The sequence below is a fragment of the Mus caroli genome, unplaced genomic scaffold (genome assembly GCF_978045245.1).
Source record: "Mus caroli unplaced genomic scaffold, Mus_caroli_1 scaffold_14, whole genome shotgun sequence".
NCBI lineage: Eukaryota > Metazoa > Chordata > Mammalia > Rodentia > Muridae > Mus > Mus caroli.
The window spans coordinates 84,336,178-84,355,265 of record NW_028227269.1 but is presented as its reverse complement, the minus strand read 5'-3'; the positions used below and the strand labels follow the sequence as shown (position 1 = coordinate 84,355,265).

Here is a 19,088-nt window from a genome sequence, read left to right as displayed (position 1 = left end):
CTGGCAGCCACATCCCTGGGAGTGGCCTCAGCTGGCCTTTGACTAGGCCAACCAAAGTGAGACTTGGCCTGCCCAGAGGCTTACAGAAGTGGGTTTGTGTGGCAGAGAACAGGTCGACCACTGTCTTTTGCCTCCAGACACTGGAAACTTTGGAGGCTTCGACAAAGCAGCCTGGAAATCTGCCTACCCCAGTGCAGCACCATCCTGGTAGCTGACCCACAGCTAGTGTTCACTGAACACCCTCTGCATGAGGGGCCACACAGAGTCACAACCAGAAGGGAAGGGCATGACTGGCAGTGTAGCCCATTTTTTGCCTAGCATACACAGGTCCTGAGTTCAATTCTGAACACATGGGTGTAAGTTAGAAATAGGTTGCAGGACTTGTCCTCTGGTTTCCTGTCCTCTGGAGAGTTCCTTCAAGGCTGGCTGATGAACAGATGCCCAGCAAATGCCAAAGTCTCCCCATCTGCATCCCCAAGCTGAGATTACAAGCACTTGCCACCATGCGTGTATCCCCGCTGAAAGGACCCTGATATAGCTGTCTCTTGTGAGGCAATGCCAGTGCCTGGCAAATACAGAAGTGGATGCTCATAGTCATCTGTTGGATGGAACACAGGGTCCCCAATGGAGGAGCTAGAGAAAGTACCCAAGGAGCTGAAGGGGTCTGCAATCCTATAGATGGAACAACAATATGAAGAAACCAGTACCCCCAGAGCTCGTGTCTCTAGCTGCATATGTAGCAGAAGATGGCCTAGCCGGCCATCACTGGGAAGAGAGGCCCCTTGGTCTTGCAAACTTTATATGCCCCAGTACAGGGGAACTCCAGGGCCAAGAAGTGGGAATGGGTGAGTAGGGGAGCCGGGCAGGGAGAGGGTATAGGGGACTTATGGGATAGCATTTGAAATGTAAATGAAGAAAATATCCAATAAAACATTGAAAAAAAAGAAGTGTATCCCAGGAATCAATCTTAGGTTCTCACGCTTACAGAGCAAGCGCTTCTCATTTGAGCTGTCTCTCCAATCCCGGCTCGCATTTTACAAAGCAGACCCTTCTACTTCATTGGCATCTGGAGAGTGGGATGTCAGGATTTTGTATTTATAGGCCAGGACTGGGTTGGCATATACTAAAATCTTTTATGATCACTCTAGGCTGTTAGAAGTATACTGGATAATTGGGCCCAAGGCATAGGATATTTGCAAACAAGATAAAAAACAATTGCAAGATTTAAATGCACTGCAAATTGAACTAAGACACAGAGAGCCCAGTTATCCCAGAGCAGCCAAGGTCAGGGAAATCTCCTGCTCATTGCTCTTTGGGGGTTCCCCTCAAACTTTCCAACTGCTGAGATCTCCCCACCCCCTACCCCAACACACATTCTGTTTTCATTTCTCTGTCCTCTTTTCTTTCCACAAGTCTTTTGGATAGGGAGGAAGACTAAGTCAACCTCTGTGTCCACTATTCCGATTCCTCCCAGAATCCCACAGAGTGAGTAGAGTTCCATCCACTTTGTGAATGAGGAATCCCAGGCTCAGAGAAAGCAAGTCAAAACTGCCTGTTTGACCAATTTGACCTCCAGCTGCTACCCCGCCCCAAAGCTAACTAGCTGTGTTCCTAAGATGCATGTCATTTCAAAAGTAAGGGGCCCCGGTTCTTGATCAAAAAAGAGTCACTCACTTGTAGGTTTTGGATTTATCCAGCCAGATGCCTGAGATCATAGCACCAAACATCCCTGCAATGACGATGGTCAGACCGATTCTTCCAGCATTCACTTCTTCCCCCTGGGGAGACCACAGAACCACCCCCAAGGTGGCCAGAATTTAGCAAATACCAAGACAAGATGGGCCCTAAGATAACAACCTCAAGGAAATTCTGGAATAGTTGTTCTTACCAACAATAATACCCCAGCTGTACATCTATGGCCCTGTACGCTGGGATAGCAGCATGATCAGCCTAATCTTGTTCTTTAAGCCACTTACAGCACACACACACACACACACACACATATATATAATTTTCTATTTTTTTTTTAAACAAGGTCTTACTACATAGCCTGTCTGACTTGGAACTTGCTAAGTAGACCAGGTTGGCCTTGAACTCACAAAGAACCACCTGCTTCTGCCTCCCAACTGCTGGCATTAATGAAGTACATTACCATGCTCTCTCAAGTATTTTTAAATTAATCCTTACAGCAATTACATCTTATATATCATTGTTTCCATTTTGTAGAGAGAAAAACCTACTGGAACACATGTATTTATTTCATCATATTTTTCAGATGGGTCAAACCTGTCTGTGGCCATGTATCTCAGGATAGCTATGAATGTGCATCATATGTGCACAACATATTTGTAGATAACAATGTCATTTTACAATGTCAAAACATGTTGGACAGGGCTAATAATAACAATAATATATGATATTATTATAATATATAGTATGTAATATTCATATAATATATATCAATGTTGACATTGTTGCTTAATTCTCATAATTCCCACCATAAAATTAGGAGTTAGTCTGTACCCATTTCATGATATGAAACAGAGAACAGTGAGATTAACCTGTTATCCTAAGGTCACAGGCACACGTTTTTTTAAAGACAGAGCTGGGCTATGATCTTAGGTCTTAATGATGGTAGGATTCTGCAAGTGTGACATCCATGGCCTTGGTGTACCTGACTCTATAACACTCAGTGTCACTTGCCCAACATTCAGCCTCACTGGTTCTGGAAACTTTTTTTTTTTCCCCGAGACAGGGTTTCTCTGTGTAGTCCTGGCTGTCCTGGAACTCACTTTGTAGACCAGGCTGGCCTTGAACTCAGAAATCCACCTGCCTCTGTCTCCCAAGTGCTGGGATTAAAAGTGTGTGCCACCACTGCCCAGCTGGAAACATTTTTCTTAAATGCTTTAATTGGTTCCAGGACAGCCAGGTCTACATAGAAAGACCTTGCCTCAAACAAACAAACAAACATTAATTAATTAATTAATTAAAAATAAAATGCTGAGGCTGGAGAGATGACTCAGCAGTTAAGAGCTGGACAGTGCTGGTTGCTCTTCCCAGAGGCCTGGGTTCAATTCTTAGGACCTATATGGCAGCTCATACCTCAACTAACTCCAGTCTCGGGGAATGTAGTGCCCTCTTCTAATCTATGTAGACATTACACATACATATGGTGCATAGACATTCATGCAGGCAAAATACCATATACATAAAAAGAAATAAAAATAGAAAAACACTTTAATTGAACATACGAGTTCAAAATTAAAAATTTCCCATATAATAAGTATCATATGACTATACATCTATCCAAGTGTTGCTACTTATTCTCTAGCCTTTTTTATATAAAGTTTCTTATTTTTATTATATGTTTGGGTATTTTGCCTACACGTATGCATATATATCACATTCGTGCCAGGTGGTTTCCAGAGGCCAGTAGAAGGTTTCTTATCCCCTGGAACTGAAGTTACAAATGGTTGTGAGACATCATGCGGGTTCTGAGTTCTGAATCCAGATCCCCTGGAAGAGTAGCTAGTGTTCTTACATCTCTCTAGCTCTTATACTCTGCTCTTAAAAAAAACAAACATTACTAGAGGTAATTGTAGCTGGGCAAAGTGGCACATGCTTTTAGTCCCAGCACTCAGGAGGCAGAGGCAGCAGGTCTCTGTGAGTTCCAGGCTACCCAAGGCTGTATAATGGAACTCTGCCTCAGAGAGAGAGACAGAGACAGAGACAGAGACAGAGACAGAGAGTGAAGAGAAAGGTAGTTTTATGTCTTTTGCAGAAAAGAGAGAAGTCTAAGATGATAACAAGCTTGTCATATTATGACATAGTTTACTGTGACATAGTTTAAAACCACCAAAATTTAAATTGAGACCCAGGGCCATCTACCTCCAAACCCGTAAGCACACATCCATTGGAGGCTACCTAGAACTAGCTAGACCCAAGAGTGGACCGCTACCCAGCCTCTGCAGAGACAGACAGTATCTCCCTGCCCAGCACATTTGGGAATCTGCCTTACCGGGAAGTGCAAGATCACCATGCGATTCAGCAGAGTGGATAAGGCATAGAAAGCACCAGCATTCAGACCTGGAGGAGGAAGGGTGAGACACATTAGGATCTGCCCAGACCACAGGCTAACATCTCCCTCCTCCCTGCAGCCATCATGGAAATCCTATAGTGAGGGAAGAAATCTTCATCCCCACTACCACTGTGTGTGATGTTCTCGGAGGAGAAAAATTCAGGGATGTATGAGGCGACTTTCTAGTTCTTCTGAAATAGATGCCTGAAAACAATTCAGAGTAGCCATTGTCACCCTTTCTTAGCCACATACCATGACATCACAATCCCTTTAGCCTGCCCTGGGAATGACTCCGTGCAGGATCACTCTGGTCAGAACCATTCACGTTCCTCCTTTCAGCTTTGTCTCTCTAGACCTGCGTGCGGGTTTAAACAGAAGTGGGTGTTCTCCACCTTCTCCTGATGGTCCTACTTCCTCTATGAGCATCCAAACCTTGGCACCCTTCCACCTGCTGGCTGTTTCTCTCCTCTCTCCACTCCTATAGGTCTGTTGTGTGAAATTAAACCATCTCCAAAATTAGTTGGTATCCTACTCCATCAGATTATTCAACAAATAACGGAGTACCTAGAAATTACTGATAGGAACAGAGGATAGGGGCCTGGGGAGGAGGCTCAGTTGGTAAAGTTTCTGCAGCAAAAGCCTGAAGATCTGAGTTAGCATCCCTAGCTCACATGCACAGAGCCAGGAGTTTGTAACTGCTGAGCTTTGGAGAAGGGCAGAGACAAAGCGGGTCCTGGTGCTTACTGGATCATCCAGCAAAACTGATGTGCTCCAGGTTTCAGTCAGAGTCTGTGCTTCAAAAGAATAAGGGAAATCGGGAGGGAGAATGGGGGGGCGCTATGATGAATTGGAGAGAGAGGGCAGATAGGTATAATCAAAATTCATTACATAAATATGTTAAATTTCCAAAGTACAAAAAGTACTTTTAAAAAAGGCAGTGACAGCCGGGCGTGGTGGCGCACGCCTTTAATCCCAGCACTCGGGAGGCAGAGGCAGGCGGATTTCTGAGTTCGAGGCCAGCCTGGTCTACAAAGTGAGTTCCCTGTCTCGAAAAACAAAAAAAAACAAACAAACAAAAAAAAAAAGGCAGTGACTTAGGAAGACACCCAATGTTAACCTCTGGCCTCTCTACAGGTACAAATGCACACACTCACATGAACACATATGTATATATACACACATACACAAAGAAAGGAAGGAAACAGAGAAAGAAAGTAGATAATAAGGTGATTTGCCCAAAGCCACATAATGAATTAGTAACTATATGGAGACAGGAACTGACCTAAAGAAGAAAGGGCCTCCTGATCTTCTCTCAGGGATAATGGCGATGATAATGAGGGTGCTGGAGATAATGCTGACGATGACAGCATCACATACATAGTTACTGACCCTGTTCTAAGGACCTTACAAACTTTATCATTTCCCTAAGTTAATAGTGTTATCATTCCCACTCTATAGATGAGAAAAATGCAGTTAAAGAGTAGATGCAAAAAAATAAGTGAAGTGATTGATGCATACTGGCAGTCATATCTCACATAATCCTAGCATTTTGCAGACTAAGGCAAGAGGATCATGAGTAGGAAGGCCAGCCCTAAGAAGATCCTATCCAAACGAAACGAAACAAAACCAACCAATAAGAAACAAGCATAAGCAGATCTTCCTGTTTATAAAGCATACTAGGGGACTAGGGATCTGTTGTTGTTGTTGTTTGGGTTTGTTTGTTTATGTTTTTGTTTTGAGGCTCACAAGACTACCACAAGCACACTTCAATTTGTGGAGAAGGAAGCCGGGCTGTTTTGGGAGTTCATCTTCAGTAGACTCAGTCCACAGAGCCTCAGATCACAGAGGCATCTAAGGAACAATGAAAGTTGAGTACAATTAATCTCTCTGGTGGGAGGTGGGACACCTCCCTGGAGCACAACTCTGTAGCCATACTTTCCAAGGTCCCCGTAAAAGATGGACCAGTGAAAAGAGTCACTGTACTCAAGGACACACTGAGTGGCCTGGGGCCAGATATGACTAGGTCTGTGTGTTCATTTTTAATCACAGGTCTTTTTTTTTTTTTTATCATAAGCAACACTGCTGAAATATAGTTGACATGCTCCCTATATCAGGCTCCCAAAGGAACAAGATACAAAGTGAAGGCCAGATTCCCATACAAGATAGATAAGAACCTTCATCCCCACCCTTGCAAGCACAGAGGCATTAAAGAGTAAATCTGGGTCTGAAGTTACCCCTGTTGTCTCCAGAGCCCTTGATGTAAATCATTAGATTTCACGATTTAAAACAAAGGTATCTCCAAGCCAGGCCTGTTTCTTCCTATCCCTCTCTCAGCCTCTCTCAGCAGGTCACTCCACAGATGCAAAAGGTTGGACTCACTGTGGCTTCCTCAAGACAGGCCTAAGGGGTTCAACAAATGCTGAACTTTATACGCAACTGCCAGGCTAGTGATTGTCGCATAAGAAAACATTCTACAGAGGACCAGAGAGATGGCTCAGTGGGTAAAAGTACCTGCTACCATGTCTGAGGACCCAAGTTCTGCCCCCCAGGACCCACATGGTAGGAGAAGGTCTACTCCTGCAAGTTGTCCTTTGACCTCCACAGTGTACAGGGACACACGTGGGCACACGTGCGCATATCCCTGCAAATAATAAATATGTAAAGAGTGCTTACGCCGGGCTTGGTGGTGCATGCCTTTAATCCCAGCACTTGGGAGGCAGAAGCAGGTGGATTTCTGAGTTCGAGGCCAGCCTGGTCTACAGAGTGAGTTCCAGGACAGCCAGGGCTATACAGAGAAACCCTGTCTCGAAAAATAAACAAACAAAAACAACAACAACAGCAAAAAAACCCCACAACAACAACAACAACAAAAGAGTGTTTACTTGGCTTTCAGTCGGCCTCTTACTAGAAAGCAAACCCAATGAACTTCAACCACACACCCAGATACTTAGAATTCCATCTCTGAGTCAAGAGTGTCGTCAGGAGAAAAGGTCCTGAAAAGTGGGGTGAGCTGGAATGTGGGAGGAAACGGGGAAAAGAAAAACAAAACAGCTTCTTGCTTCTTCTCTTCTCACCCTATAACCTTCCCACCCTTCTTGCTCATCCATCTGCCTCCTGGCCCGGGATGACCCTGCCAAAGTTAAGTGAGCTTTAGCTTTAGCTGAGACAGCTGTTCTCAGCTTGGATCTCCAGCTGGATGTCAAGATGGGCAGAATCCAAGGAAACAGATGCTATCCAACTGAAGGGGGCAGAAGAAGAACACTTTGATATCAGCATTTCTGTGAGAACCCTGGCCCAGGATGCTACAGCTGAGCTTGGGGATCAGTGAGTTAGTGGCCATGTGTCTACTGGCCTGTGTCCAACCCCACCCTCGACCCACTTCATCCAGGGCTCTGGGAGTGAGCTCCCACAATCTGTGTTTGAGCAAACCTTCTAGGTGATTCTAACACTGATGAAGTTGGAAATACTGACTTAGTGTGGTTCATCGATAGCCTCTCCCTGTGCCAGGCTACACCGCCATAGAAAAGGTGAAAGGCAGGGAGCAGAGGCACGCTCTGGAAGGCTGTCCTTTCCCATACTGTACACACTTCCCCGAGAGGTGTTAGCAATGATTCTCGAACCAATCTTTAGGTGTTCCTTCCCATATCTTCTGACGTTGTCAGATGAGTCAGACAAAATGAGTCCTCTCCTATGTGCAGTCCAAAAGGTGGAACACCTCACACCCAGATCGGGAAGAGTGGGGATGAAATGTAAGCTCTGCCCTGAGGGCGTAGCATCTCCTTCACAAATTCAGGGATGTGTGATCACTCCTGCAAGGTAAGGCCCCTATCAACTCAGTGCAGAGACAGTGTGTGCATCCTGGGAGTCTGCCACACTAACGGGCACATTTGGAATGGACATGTCCTAAGGAGAAGAGCAGATTTGACAGCCCTCACTTGGAGTCCCTTTCCTTTTTGTTTGAGGCCAGTTCCCCCACCCACCCACCCACCCCAAAAAACTATTTCAAGGACCACTCAAAAGTTCAAAATGAGTTCTTTTAAATGAGAATCTTCTAGAATGGGATTTGAGAACCTGAATTTTAACAGGGAGAAAGGGAGAGGGAGGGGGGAAGGGAGGGAGAGGGGTAAGGGAGAAGGATGGAATGGAGAGGGAGAGGGGGAGAGAAAGAGGTAAAAGAGAAAGGAAAGCATATTAGATATTTCTTAAAACTAGTGTTTGGCTTCAGGAATGCAGAGGCTGAAGGATCAGACCAAGATTCCCAGGTGGTGGGGTTCACATGGAAGATAAGGAGCCCCAAGACCATGAGACTTCCCCTTGCCCACAGCTAGCTACTTCAGAACTTTCCAAATCTGAAGCAAGTTAGAATTGTCTGAAATGTTTACAAAAGGCAGGCAATTTCCTCCACCTCTGCCGCCTGCATCTGAATCCCAGAAGAGAAGCACAGAAAACCAAATTTCTAATCAAGTGTGCCACCGGATTCTCTCTTTGAGGTAGCTTGCTGTGCTGGCTGGCTTTGTGTCCCTGTGGCACAATACCTGGCAGAGTGAGCTTCTAGGGGAGAAAGGTTTCTTTGGGGTTCAGGGTTTCAGAGTTGGCCCCACTGTTTTGGGCAGCGCCCATCATTGTGAGGAATCTGCAGTGGAGCAGAGAGCCTCACCTTACTACACCCAGGAAGCCACAAAAGACCGAAAGCGCCCAGAGCTCCAATATTCCTTTTAGAAGCATACTCACAATCATCCTTAACCCCAGTTCCAGGCGATTCAACAGGCACACGTGTGCTGTGCATGCATACATTCAGCCAGAGCACTCATACACATAAGATAAAAACATAAATCTTTTTGAAAGAATGCTGGAATGGGAGTCATGTACTACCACACCCAGCCCCATTCTCCTTCTTCTCCCTCTAGAAAATTTATTTTTAGCTGGCCATGATGACACATGCCCTTAATTCCAGCAGTTAGCAGTTAGGTGGATCTCTGAGTTCAAGGCCAGCTTGGTCTACAAAGCAAGTTCCAGGACAGTCAGGGCTACATAGAGAAACCCTGTCTCGAAAAGCAAAACATGGCTGGTGAGATGACTCGGCAGGTAAGAGCACCAACTGCTCTTCCGAAGGTCATGAGTTCAAATCCCAGCAACCATATGGTGGCTCACAACCATCTGTAACGAGATCTGACTCCCTTTTCTGGAGTGGCTGAAGACAGCTACAGTGTATTACATATAGTCAATAAATAAATCTTTAAGAATAAAAAAGAAAAGCAAAACAACAAAAAGTTATTTTTATATCCCTGTATTTTTTGCCTGAATGTATGCATGTGCATACACACATGCCTGGTGTCCTCAGAGATCTCTAGAGGACATTGGATCCCCTGGAACTGGAGTCATAGATGGCTGTGAGCCAATATGTGGGAGCTGGGAAACAAACCCAGGTCCTTTGCAAGAGCAATGAGTGCTCTTAACCACTGAGCCATCTCTTCAGCCACATCAATTCTTTTTTTTTAATTAAAAAAATTAATCACCTCAGTTGGAGGTGGTATACAGCTTTAATCCCAGCACTCAGGAGGCAGAGGCAGGCGAATCTCTTGAGTCTGAGGCTAGCCTGGTCTACAGTGTGAGTTCTAGGACAGCCAGAGCTATACAGAGAGACCCTATCTCAAAAAAAGCCAAGAAATTAATTACATACAAAGCAATGAATTTCATGGTGGTATTCACATATGTCATTGTGCTTTGTTAAACTCCTTGTAAGCTAGGATCTTGTAGGCACTCGGAGATCCCTATATCTTGGTTCCTCCCACAAGGTAGAGTAAGGATAAGACAGGAGAACCCCAAGGGAAAGGGGATCTCAAGTAGAGGCTCCCGGACCAGATCTCAGACACCCGGGACAGTGATTTAGCACAAACCTGCTAGCAAGCATGGGAAGAGCACAGAGAACCTAAAGCCTTTCAACATGACTGATAGGCTCTACAGAGACCATAAGAGAGCAGATTCCGACAAGTTCCTGCATTGTTTGGGTGACACAAAGGCCACTGTTCTTACTGCTACTCAGCCATTTTTCTTGACTAAACACTGCCTACAATGTGACAAGAGCCATTAGCAGTCCTGGGGTGGGGGTAATGACTGGCAACCCCACCCCCATCCCAGCATCCTTGCTACTGCTATTGATTTTCCAAGATCCTTATCACCACATAGGACACTTCCCTGGGGCTGTGGAATGTAACTCGGTTGTCAGAGTGCTTGCCTACCGAGAACTAAGTCCTAGACTTGATCCCCATCACCACATAAAGCAGATGCGATGGTACACATCTGTAATCCCGACACTTGGGTCATAGTGGCAGGAGAACCACAAGCTCCAGTCGGTCCCCAGCTCATTCTAGGCCACTCTAGGAGTCACAAGACCCTACCTTAAAAAAAAAAAAAAGTAAACTAATACATTACATTTAAAAGACTTTCCTATCTACTTCCTGAATTATTGTTTCACCAAATAGATCAGGAGGCATGCCCAGTGTCTAGTAGACTTATAATTCCAACTAAAGTACAGGAACACAAGTCAACAATCATATAAGAAACAGGACAGGTGCTGAAGAGATGGCTCAGTGATTAAAGCACCGACTGCTCTTCCAGAGGTCCCAGGTTCAGTTCCCAGCAACCACATGGTGGCTCACAACCATCTGTAGTGATATCTGAATCCCTCTTCTGGTATGTCTGAAGACAGCTACAGTGTACTCACATACATAAAACAAATAAATCTTAAAAAGGAAGGAAGGAAGGAAGGGAGGGAGGAAGGAAGGAAGGAAGGAAGGAAGGAAGGAAGGAAGGAAGGAAGGAAGGAAGGAAGGAAGGAAGGAAGGAAGGAAGAAACAGGAGGCGTTGCTTGTTCCCCCACAGTGTGACCCAGAGCTACCCACCCCTCACTACCCAATAACCAAGAACAACATCCTGAATACATTTAGTTTATGTTGTGCTTTCATGGCTCAGTGACCTGACCCTGCCACTCACAGCCTCCAGCACTGAGGACCACAGCTCTATAAGGCACCATTGTCCAGCAGTGACCACCAGCATCAGCTTCAGCCATGGAAGAAACATAAGCACTTATGTCTCCCAGAGCCACAAGATAAGAAGTAATAACATTAACAGGCAACAGACGGATGCAATCAAGACAGGGAGCAAAGAAAGAGTCCTCGGAGTCATGGAAGGGAAGACGTAGGCGTCCAGTTTCACAGTCTGTCTGAGCAGTTCTCAACTTAGGGATCACCACAACCCCTTTGGGGATCAAATGACCTTTTCACAGAGGTCTCCTAAGACTGTCAGAAAAAAAAAATATTTACATGGAGATTCTTAACACTAGCAAAATTACAGTTATGATTTACCAGTGAAATAATTTTATGGATGGGAGTCACCAGAATATGAGGAACTGTATTAAAAGGTCATGGCACTGTGGAGGCTAAGGACCACTGATCTGGAGCCTAATGCTCCCCGGACATCTCCTCGCCAAGTACTTGGTCCCACCTATGCTTGTATACTGCACATATACAATAAGCAGCTCATAAGTGCTTTAGTTGGACATTTCTAGAGGGTAGAGACTTTACTGGGGATGAATTCAGAGGGATACTTAGAATCGAGACAACTATACTGCTTTTCCACAAGAATAGCAGCCTCTTACCTAGGACCTCAGCATGAGGGTTTTGAGATAAAGGTCATTGATAAACCTAGCATATACTCTTGTTTAATTTTTTTGGGAGGGGGGAGCGTTGAGGCAGGGTTTCTCTGTGTAGCCCTGGCTGTCCTGGAACTTACTCTGTAGACCAGGCTGGTCTCAAACTCAGAAATCCGCCTGCCTCTGCCTCCCAAGTGCTGGGATTAAAGGCGTGTGCCACCACCGCCCGGCTGTTGTTTAATTTTTAGTTACTTATTGTTTTATGTGTATGGGTGTTTTTATCTGAGAGTATGTCTGCAACACGTGCATGCCTGGATCCGGCAAAGAGGTGCCAGATCCCTTAGGACTGGAGTTACAGACGGTTATGAGCCACTATGTGGGTTCTGGGAATTGAACCCAGGTCCTCAGAAAAAATGTCTCTTAACTGCTAAGCCATCTCTCCAGCCACCTTGACATGCAGTTTTAAGTACAGCTCTGGAAGGAAATATATGGGCAACTGTGGAATATGCAAGACAATGCTGGCTTTGGGGCATGAGAGCAAACGCCTGTAGTCCCAGCTACTGAGGAGGCTGACACACAGGAGGCTCACGTGAGGCTTTGTCTAGAACTTGGGTTACGTAACAAGGGAGAAAATGCAGGCTTTCAAGTTTAACAGATGTGTTTGGATTCTGGCTCTGCCACTTGCAGTGTATGACCATAGTCCAAGTACCTGGTCTCTCTGAGTTTCAGATTCTTCCTCTGTTAAATGGGGATAATTACAGTATTGCTCTCACATAGATACAGTAAGAATTAACTCACACCAGGTGATATGGTGTTATGAATCAATGACTTGTGTAACCCACAGAAAACAGGGAGTCATGGCCAAGAGTCTCACTTTAGTTTGTCTTGTCAAACCAACTTCATGTCTTTGTTTCACAGGTGTGTGACTTACTTGATTTAATTTTAACTTTATCTAGTGGTTAAATGGTCAAGTGTAGGCTGTGAGGTAGTACACTTGGGTAGATCTACAACTTCTTGAACTAACAGTGAAAATTTATTAGACTGAAATCCATCTAAAGGACGGATATTTTGAATGTTATGGCTTTGTTTTTTGTTTTGCTTTGTTTTGTTTTTCGAGACAGGATTTCTATGTAGCTCTGGATGTCCTGGAACTCACGCTGTAGACCAGGCTAGCCTCAAACTCAAGAGATCTGCCTGCCTCTGCCTTACAAGTGATAGGACCAAAGGCATCCCACCACTGGCCTGGCTATGACCTTGTTCTTAATGCTCTTTGACCTTATTTCGGATTAAAGATTGAAAAGAAGACACCTAAGTCAGTGTTGGTAGGCAAGGCCGCACACTAGTCAAGGTTAAAAGTTATCACACCAAAGGTTATGAAAATGAGAGGAAGAGGAAATGTTGGTTGCGTTCAAACACATAAAATTTTAAAAAGGCATTGATGTTTCAAGATGAGGGAGAATCGGTTGGGGGGTGGGTATAAGTTGTGTGGCAAGACTGATTTACAGATTCATTCATTCGCTTGCTCACTTATTCATTCATCACTCCTGGAGTACACACTGTTTACCATGGAGGAACTACATAGATAAAAAGGCAGTAATTCCTGTGAGCCCCAAAGGAATAAGAACTCCACAGGAGGGCTGGAGAGATGGCTCAGTGGGTAAGAGCACCCGACTGCTCTTCTGAAGGTCCGGAGTTCAAATCCCAGCAACCACATGGTGGCTCACAACCATCTGTAACGAGATCTGACTCCCTCTTCTGGAGTGGCTGAAGACAGACAGCTACAGTGTACTTACATATAAATAAATCTTTTAAGAAAAAAGAACTCCACAGGAAGACCACCAGAGTCAACTAACCTGGCTGGACCCTTGGGGCTCTCAGAGTCTGAACCACTAACCAAAGAACATCCACAGGCTGGACCTAGGCCTCCCTGTTCATATGCAGCAGATGTACAACTTGACCTTCATAGGGGTCCTGAACAACTGGATGGGGGTGGGGGTGGGGGGTTATCCCAAAAGCTGTTGACATGGGATATGTACTACTAGTTGGGCTGCCTTGTCTGGACGCAGTGGCAGAGGAAGTACCTAGCCTTGCAGAAACTTGAAGTGCCAGGATTGGGGGGATAACCAGGGGGTCCCTACCTGGTCAGAGGAGAAGAGATGGGGGAATGAAGAAGGATTATGGGAGAGGGTGACCGGGAAAGGGGCAGTGAGTGGGATATAAAGTAAATAAGTAAACAAGCATTGGTCAGAACCTGCAAGGAAAGGAATAGCTTTTCTAGAGGGGACCTTTCAACGTGTGCAGAGGCCCCAAGGTCAACCTAAACAGCTGGTCGGGCACATTTGGGACTGGGGAAGAGAAAACACAGACACATTAGGCTAGTCCCGGGCATTGCTGGACCCCGGTATGCCTTACCATAGGTGATGACCAGCAGCACGAAGTTGAGGTTTTTGAAGAGCCGGACAATGGAACTTAAATAAGAAGCATCAGGGGTCGCCAAGGCATAGCTCAAGGACTGGGCCCTGCTGGGAGGGTGCTTGGGCTTCTCCTTGAATACTGAAAGGAATAAAGACAATAAAGTAATGGGAAAGAAATCCCTGTGCTCCCACCCCAGGGGTACCAGCTGTACAGACACAGGCTACCTCCACCATCTAGGGAGGGACTGAGACTGTAAAGGAAATAACATTGTTTCCAGAGAAACATCTCCTAAAATTATTTCTCATTGCCTGAGGCTTTGCCCAAAGTCCTCCCCCCCCCTTTTCTTTTCTTTTTTCTTTTCTTTGGCAGTAGAGGGAGGGAAGCCAGGGCCTCCAGTAAGCAAGGCAAGCATTCAACCCCTGAGCTACTACCTCTAACGCTGTCATATTTATTTTATTGCCTTTTCTTTAATAGCCCCTACAGGACTGGAAACATCGAGCCTCCCTGGCAGTGTTCAAAGATCAAGGCAGCCCATAATACCTAGCAAATAACTTATCACAAAACAGAAGTGGGCGCACACATGGGGGGGGGGGAGGGCAGGGGCAGTGAAAGCTGGACTTTGGAAGGTTAGGAACCCCGTGAGTGGCTGAACTCCAGAGCTTCAAAGGGGGATAGGAGTGACGTTTGTCTACAGAATCACAGAGTCTGGTGCATGGCTGCCAAGCTGTTCCCTAAATCAATGAAAGTTACAGTGGCAGAAGTTGAGAGTGTGCTCCTACTTTCACCAGTGCTAAATGAGACTCTTCTTAGAAGAGAGCCAAGCTCCAGGACTGACCACGCCTGTGTCAAAGGCTGAATAGAGACTGGGAAATTGTGTCATTTAGAGTCAAGTTCCACACAGCTGATGTGATGTGACTCTACCAAGTGCCATTCGCCTCGCTGCAGGGCAGATGTGTTTAGCTAGTCGTTTGACTACATTGGCTCTCCCACATCATTCGAGCAAGGCCACTGACTACATGGCCTCTGGCAAGGCCCATGAGACCTCTCCTGGAAGGTAGGCTGCCTGCCTCTAGAGGAAGTTCTGCAAATGAGGTTGGCTCTCGGGAGCAGATCATCAAAGCACCCCCAGCACCTCCCCCCAACCATTCCAGCTTTGACTTCAGAGCCCTGCCTCTTCCTTCTCCAATAATAGTTCTGGACAAATTCTCTCTGCTGGAATGCGCCATCCATTGTCTTGGCTGCTCAACTCCCCTTCCATGCAAGGCGATTAGGTCCTCAGCATCCGGTGTTGTTTCGAGGATTTGACAACCATGAAACAGTACTCAGATAAACTTTTGTTTCCAGCCTTCACTCAGTCAACTACGAGCTAATAAAATACCCAACCATAGCAAAGTTCTACCACCTAGGTTTGCAGTTGCAAAGAGCCAGGACCTCACTGACCTCGAACACAGACATTTAGAGGCAGGCATGGTAGGATTTAAAACTTCAGTGGAACCAAGAGGCCCTGAGCTTATTCATTCTTCCCTTTCCCACTCACAGCTCCCTGCTGCTAGCCCTAGAGAACGCTGTCCTGACTAAGATACCTGGAATGAAATACCATAGAGAGCAGTGATCTAAGAGACACATTTAACTACGTGACTCTGCAGGTGAACTATCGTACAGGGATAAACCTTTACCACCTGACATTAGACTTTACGGCAGAGAGTAACCTTTAGATGGGTGACTAACAGTTTAACAGGGAAGAAAATTCCTTAGACATCTCTGAATCCACCTTGATCATATCACTTACACGGAAACAATAAGCATTTCTTTTTTTAAATTCTTTTGTTCACTTTTGTTGTGGTTTTGTTGATGTTTTATTTGATTTCTCTGAGACAGGGTCTTTCCTGTAACATAGGTTGTCCTTGAATTAGTCATTCTCCTGCCTCAGCCTCCAGAGTGCAAGGATCACAGGGGCCAGCCAAGACACATAAGCAAATACTTGGATGAGTAATTGAACGTCAGTGTAAAATGTTAATAGCATTTACCTGAGCTTGCTTGTTGGAACTAAGTTTTCAAGGACAAATTCATGGCCGTTCCTTTCTTTGCACTTTGTTATTTTGAGATTGTCCACGGTGCATATATTACTCATTATTGATAATAAGGATGAAGAAATTTGGTCCCCAAGTATTTTCAGGCTAAGCTCAGATTATTAGCATTTGTGGAGCTAGTTAATATGTTATTATGCTAGTGGTCTAATCTGGAATGACTTCCTGAATTTTCCTCAAGTCTTAGCTTCCTTACTGAAGAGGGTCTATAAGGCACCTTATTCATTGGGTTGCTGGGGACTAAATGAAATAAGACATTCTCGGGTTTTTTCTTTTGCTTTGTTGTTGTTGTTGGGGGGGGGGGTGAGGGACGAGACAAGGTAGTAGTCTGGCTGCTACCTGTGTAGCCTTAACTGTACTAGAACTTTTTCTGTAGATCAGGCTGGCCTTGAACTCAAAGAGAGCCTCCTGCCTTTGTTTCCTTCCTAAATGCTGGAATTAAAGGCATGAGCCACCTCGACTGGCTTGTAATCAGATGCTGATCAACACAATGCTTAGGACACTGCAGGTTCTTCCAGGGGCCTCAATAAAATGACAATAGTCTACCTAATTCTTCAGGTGAGATGGGAATGGAGAACTGGTCAACCACCATTAAACCTTTCCTGGGCTGATAATGGAGTATATAGCATCACTTAGAGCTGTATTAGGGACAATTTTACTGAGCTAAAACATCTGAAAAGGGCAAAAAGCCTGACCTCCAGTGTCTCTAAGTATCTGTGGTATTTAGGGCCATGTTCAAAGGGTGCCACCAGGGTTGACATAACTTCCCCACCTCCTGCCCACCAGCAGCCCACTAATGATCTTACCGATGATGACAAGGATGAAGAGGAGAGTGGCCACACCTCCTATTATGTAGAACATGATGCTGATATGGTAGGCAAGCTTTTCCGGGTCTTTGATGTTGGGTACCAAAACAGGAGGGACCAAAAACCCAATTGCAATGCCAAGCTACATAGAAGACAGACACAACCAATCAGTTATCAAATGGCCAAGAGACAAATTTAGAGACTACTATTTGGAAACATACTTTCTCAGGCTGGGGAGATGGTTCAGTTGGTAAAGTGCCTAGCATCCATGCATGAGGATTTGAGGTCACACACCTAGTACCTACATAAAAACTGAGTGTGGTCTCATGTGGATGTCATCCCAGCATTGGAAGGACAGGGGTACACAGATCCCTAGAGCTCATTGGCCGGCCAGCCTAGCAGAATCAATGAACTCCTGTCTCAAAAAAACAAAGGTAGAGCAGAAAATGGAAGGCACCCAATGTCAACGTCTAGCCTCATGTCAACATGAGCCCATACATATGCACACACCCACATGAGCATGTGTACATGCTATACACACATGTGCACATATCAAAAATTAATTCCAAACTTCCAGTTCTTCCTCACACACATTTCAGAATTATTTTCCCCACCAAGAATCGTTTCCTTGACAACTTGACTTATACACAGTTCTGACCCAAAAACTATGGAGGAGCCTGGCTCTCCTTTAGTGCAAGCTTCATTAGTTCAATGGTTTCCATATCCCTGTCCCTGAGATATAGAAATATAATGCTAACCTTTTTCTTCTTCTTCTTCTTTTTTTTTTTTTTTTTTTTTTTTTGGTTTTTTTCGAGACAGGGTTTCTCTGTATAGCTCTGGCTGTCCTGGAACTCACTTTGTAGACCAGGCTGGCCTCGAACTCAGAAATCCGCCTGCCTCTGCCTCCCGAGTGCTGGGATTAAAGGCATGCACCACCACGCCCGGCTCGACCTTTTTCTTCTTATGCTATTGAAGTGATCAATTTCTATGAATCTGTTAACCCAGTACTAAGAGTTCAGTTGAAAAAGCTTCTACAACCTTTAGCTACAGAGAATGACTTCAGTGAGAGCTGGAAGTTGTCAGTCCATTTAAGATTGATGGTTTAGTTCGTTATGTAATAACTTAGCAACAGCCAGAGTTTCTGTAGTGTGAGGTCACACATGACTGTAAAATGGTTACACACAACACACACACACACATACATAAGTACGTCAGTGTTAGAGTGCAAATACCCCAGGACCTAGAAAATAACATAACCTGGGTGTCCCTGAGATCAGACACACTGTGATTCAGCAGTAACTAACTAATATACAACTCCCAAAAGTTGGGCCACTCTCAGTTGTCTGGAGCCAGGCCAGTCCAGGGCTTTCCCTTGGGCCTGGATGTATGGAGAGGAACATAGTTTCTTGTTTAAAAATCAGGAACTTGCTCAGAAAAGTCAGTAATAGCCTGGGGCCAGGGCCTTGGGGGAACTTCCCTCTTGGATCCTGGGAAGCTACTTTGCCCCAATTTGAAGGCCTGTGGTTATCTGTCCCAAGGCCCTTGAGGGCTCAGTGCACTCAGTGTGGTGCACTTGAGACAGCCTGTGTTCCCTTTGTGCATCATTGCTTGATTAGCTTGTTACTGAGTCCACCCCATGGTATGATAGCTTGACAGAATCTGATGCTCTGGTCCTGTTTTCCCCTGCAAACAGCATAGAAGATGCTGTCTTCTTAATAAACTGGCTTGGCTTGAGCCATCAACTCATGAAAGACCTTCAGGCCCTAACTCTCTTATCTTCTTTTCTCATTCCTGCCCCTCCCCATCAGGAGTCTGTCAGTGAAGGCCAGCCTGTTCTTCCAGGTGACATAATACCAAGGCAGAGACTGGAGAGAGCTCATCAACTCAGGCTCATCACTGTCACGCCCTTCCGCTGCCTACTCACTTCCTGCACGGGTGTTTCCTCTGACAATTACTTGTCAATCAAATGGTCCTAGTGGTTCCTAGCTTTGGAGTAGTTACAGACATCAGCAAAAGGCTGTGTGTAGGGACTGGAGAGTTGGCCCAGTTGT

The 19,088-nt window shown here is 45.3% G+C and overlaps 1 protein-coding gene across 1 annotated transcript in view; it reads right to left on the bottom strand.

The window, feature by feature from the left end:
- Flvcr2 (FLVCR choline and putative heme transporter 2) overlaps positions 1–19,088 on the bottom strand; it is a 71,192-nt gene that overhangs the window by 15,584 nt on the left and 36,520 nt on the right. Inside the window, exons 2-5 of the mRNA XM_021178943.3 lie at positions 17,038–17,179; positions 14,142–14,282; positions 4,019–4,086; positions 1,675–1,778 (exon numbers count right to left, since the gene is read on the bottom strand). Of these exons, the coding sequence (XP_021034602.1) occupies positions 1,675–1,778; positions 4,019–4,086; positions 14,142–14,282; positions 17,038–17,179 (455 nt within the window). The remainder of the gene's footprint in view (positions 1–1,674; positions 1,779–4,018; positions 4,087–14,141; positions 14,283–17,037; positions 17,180–19,088) is intronic.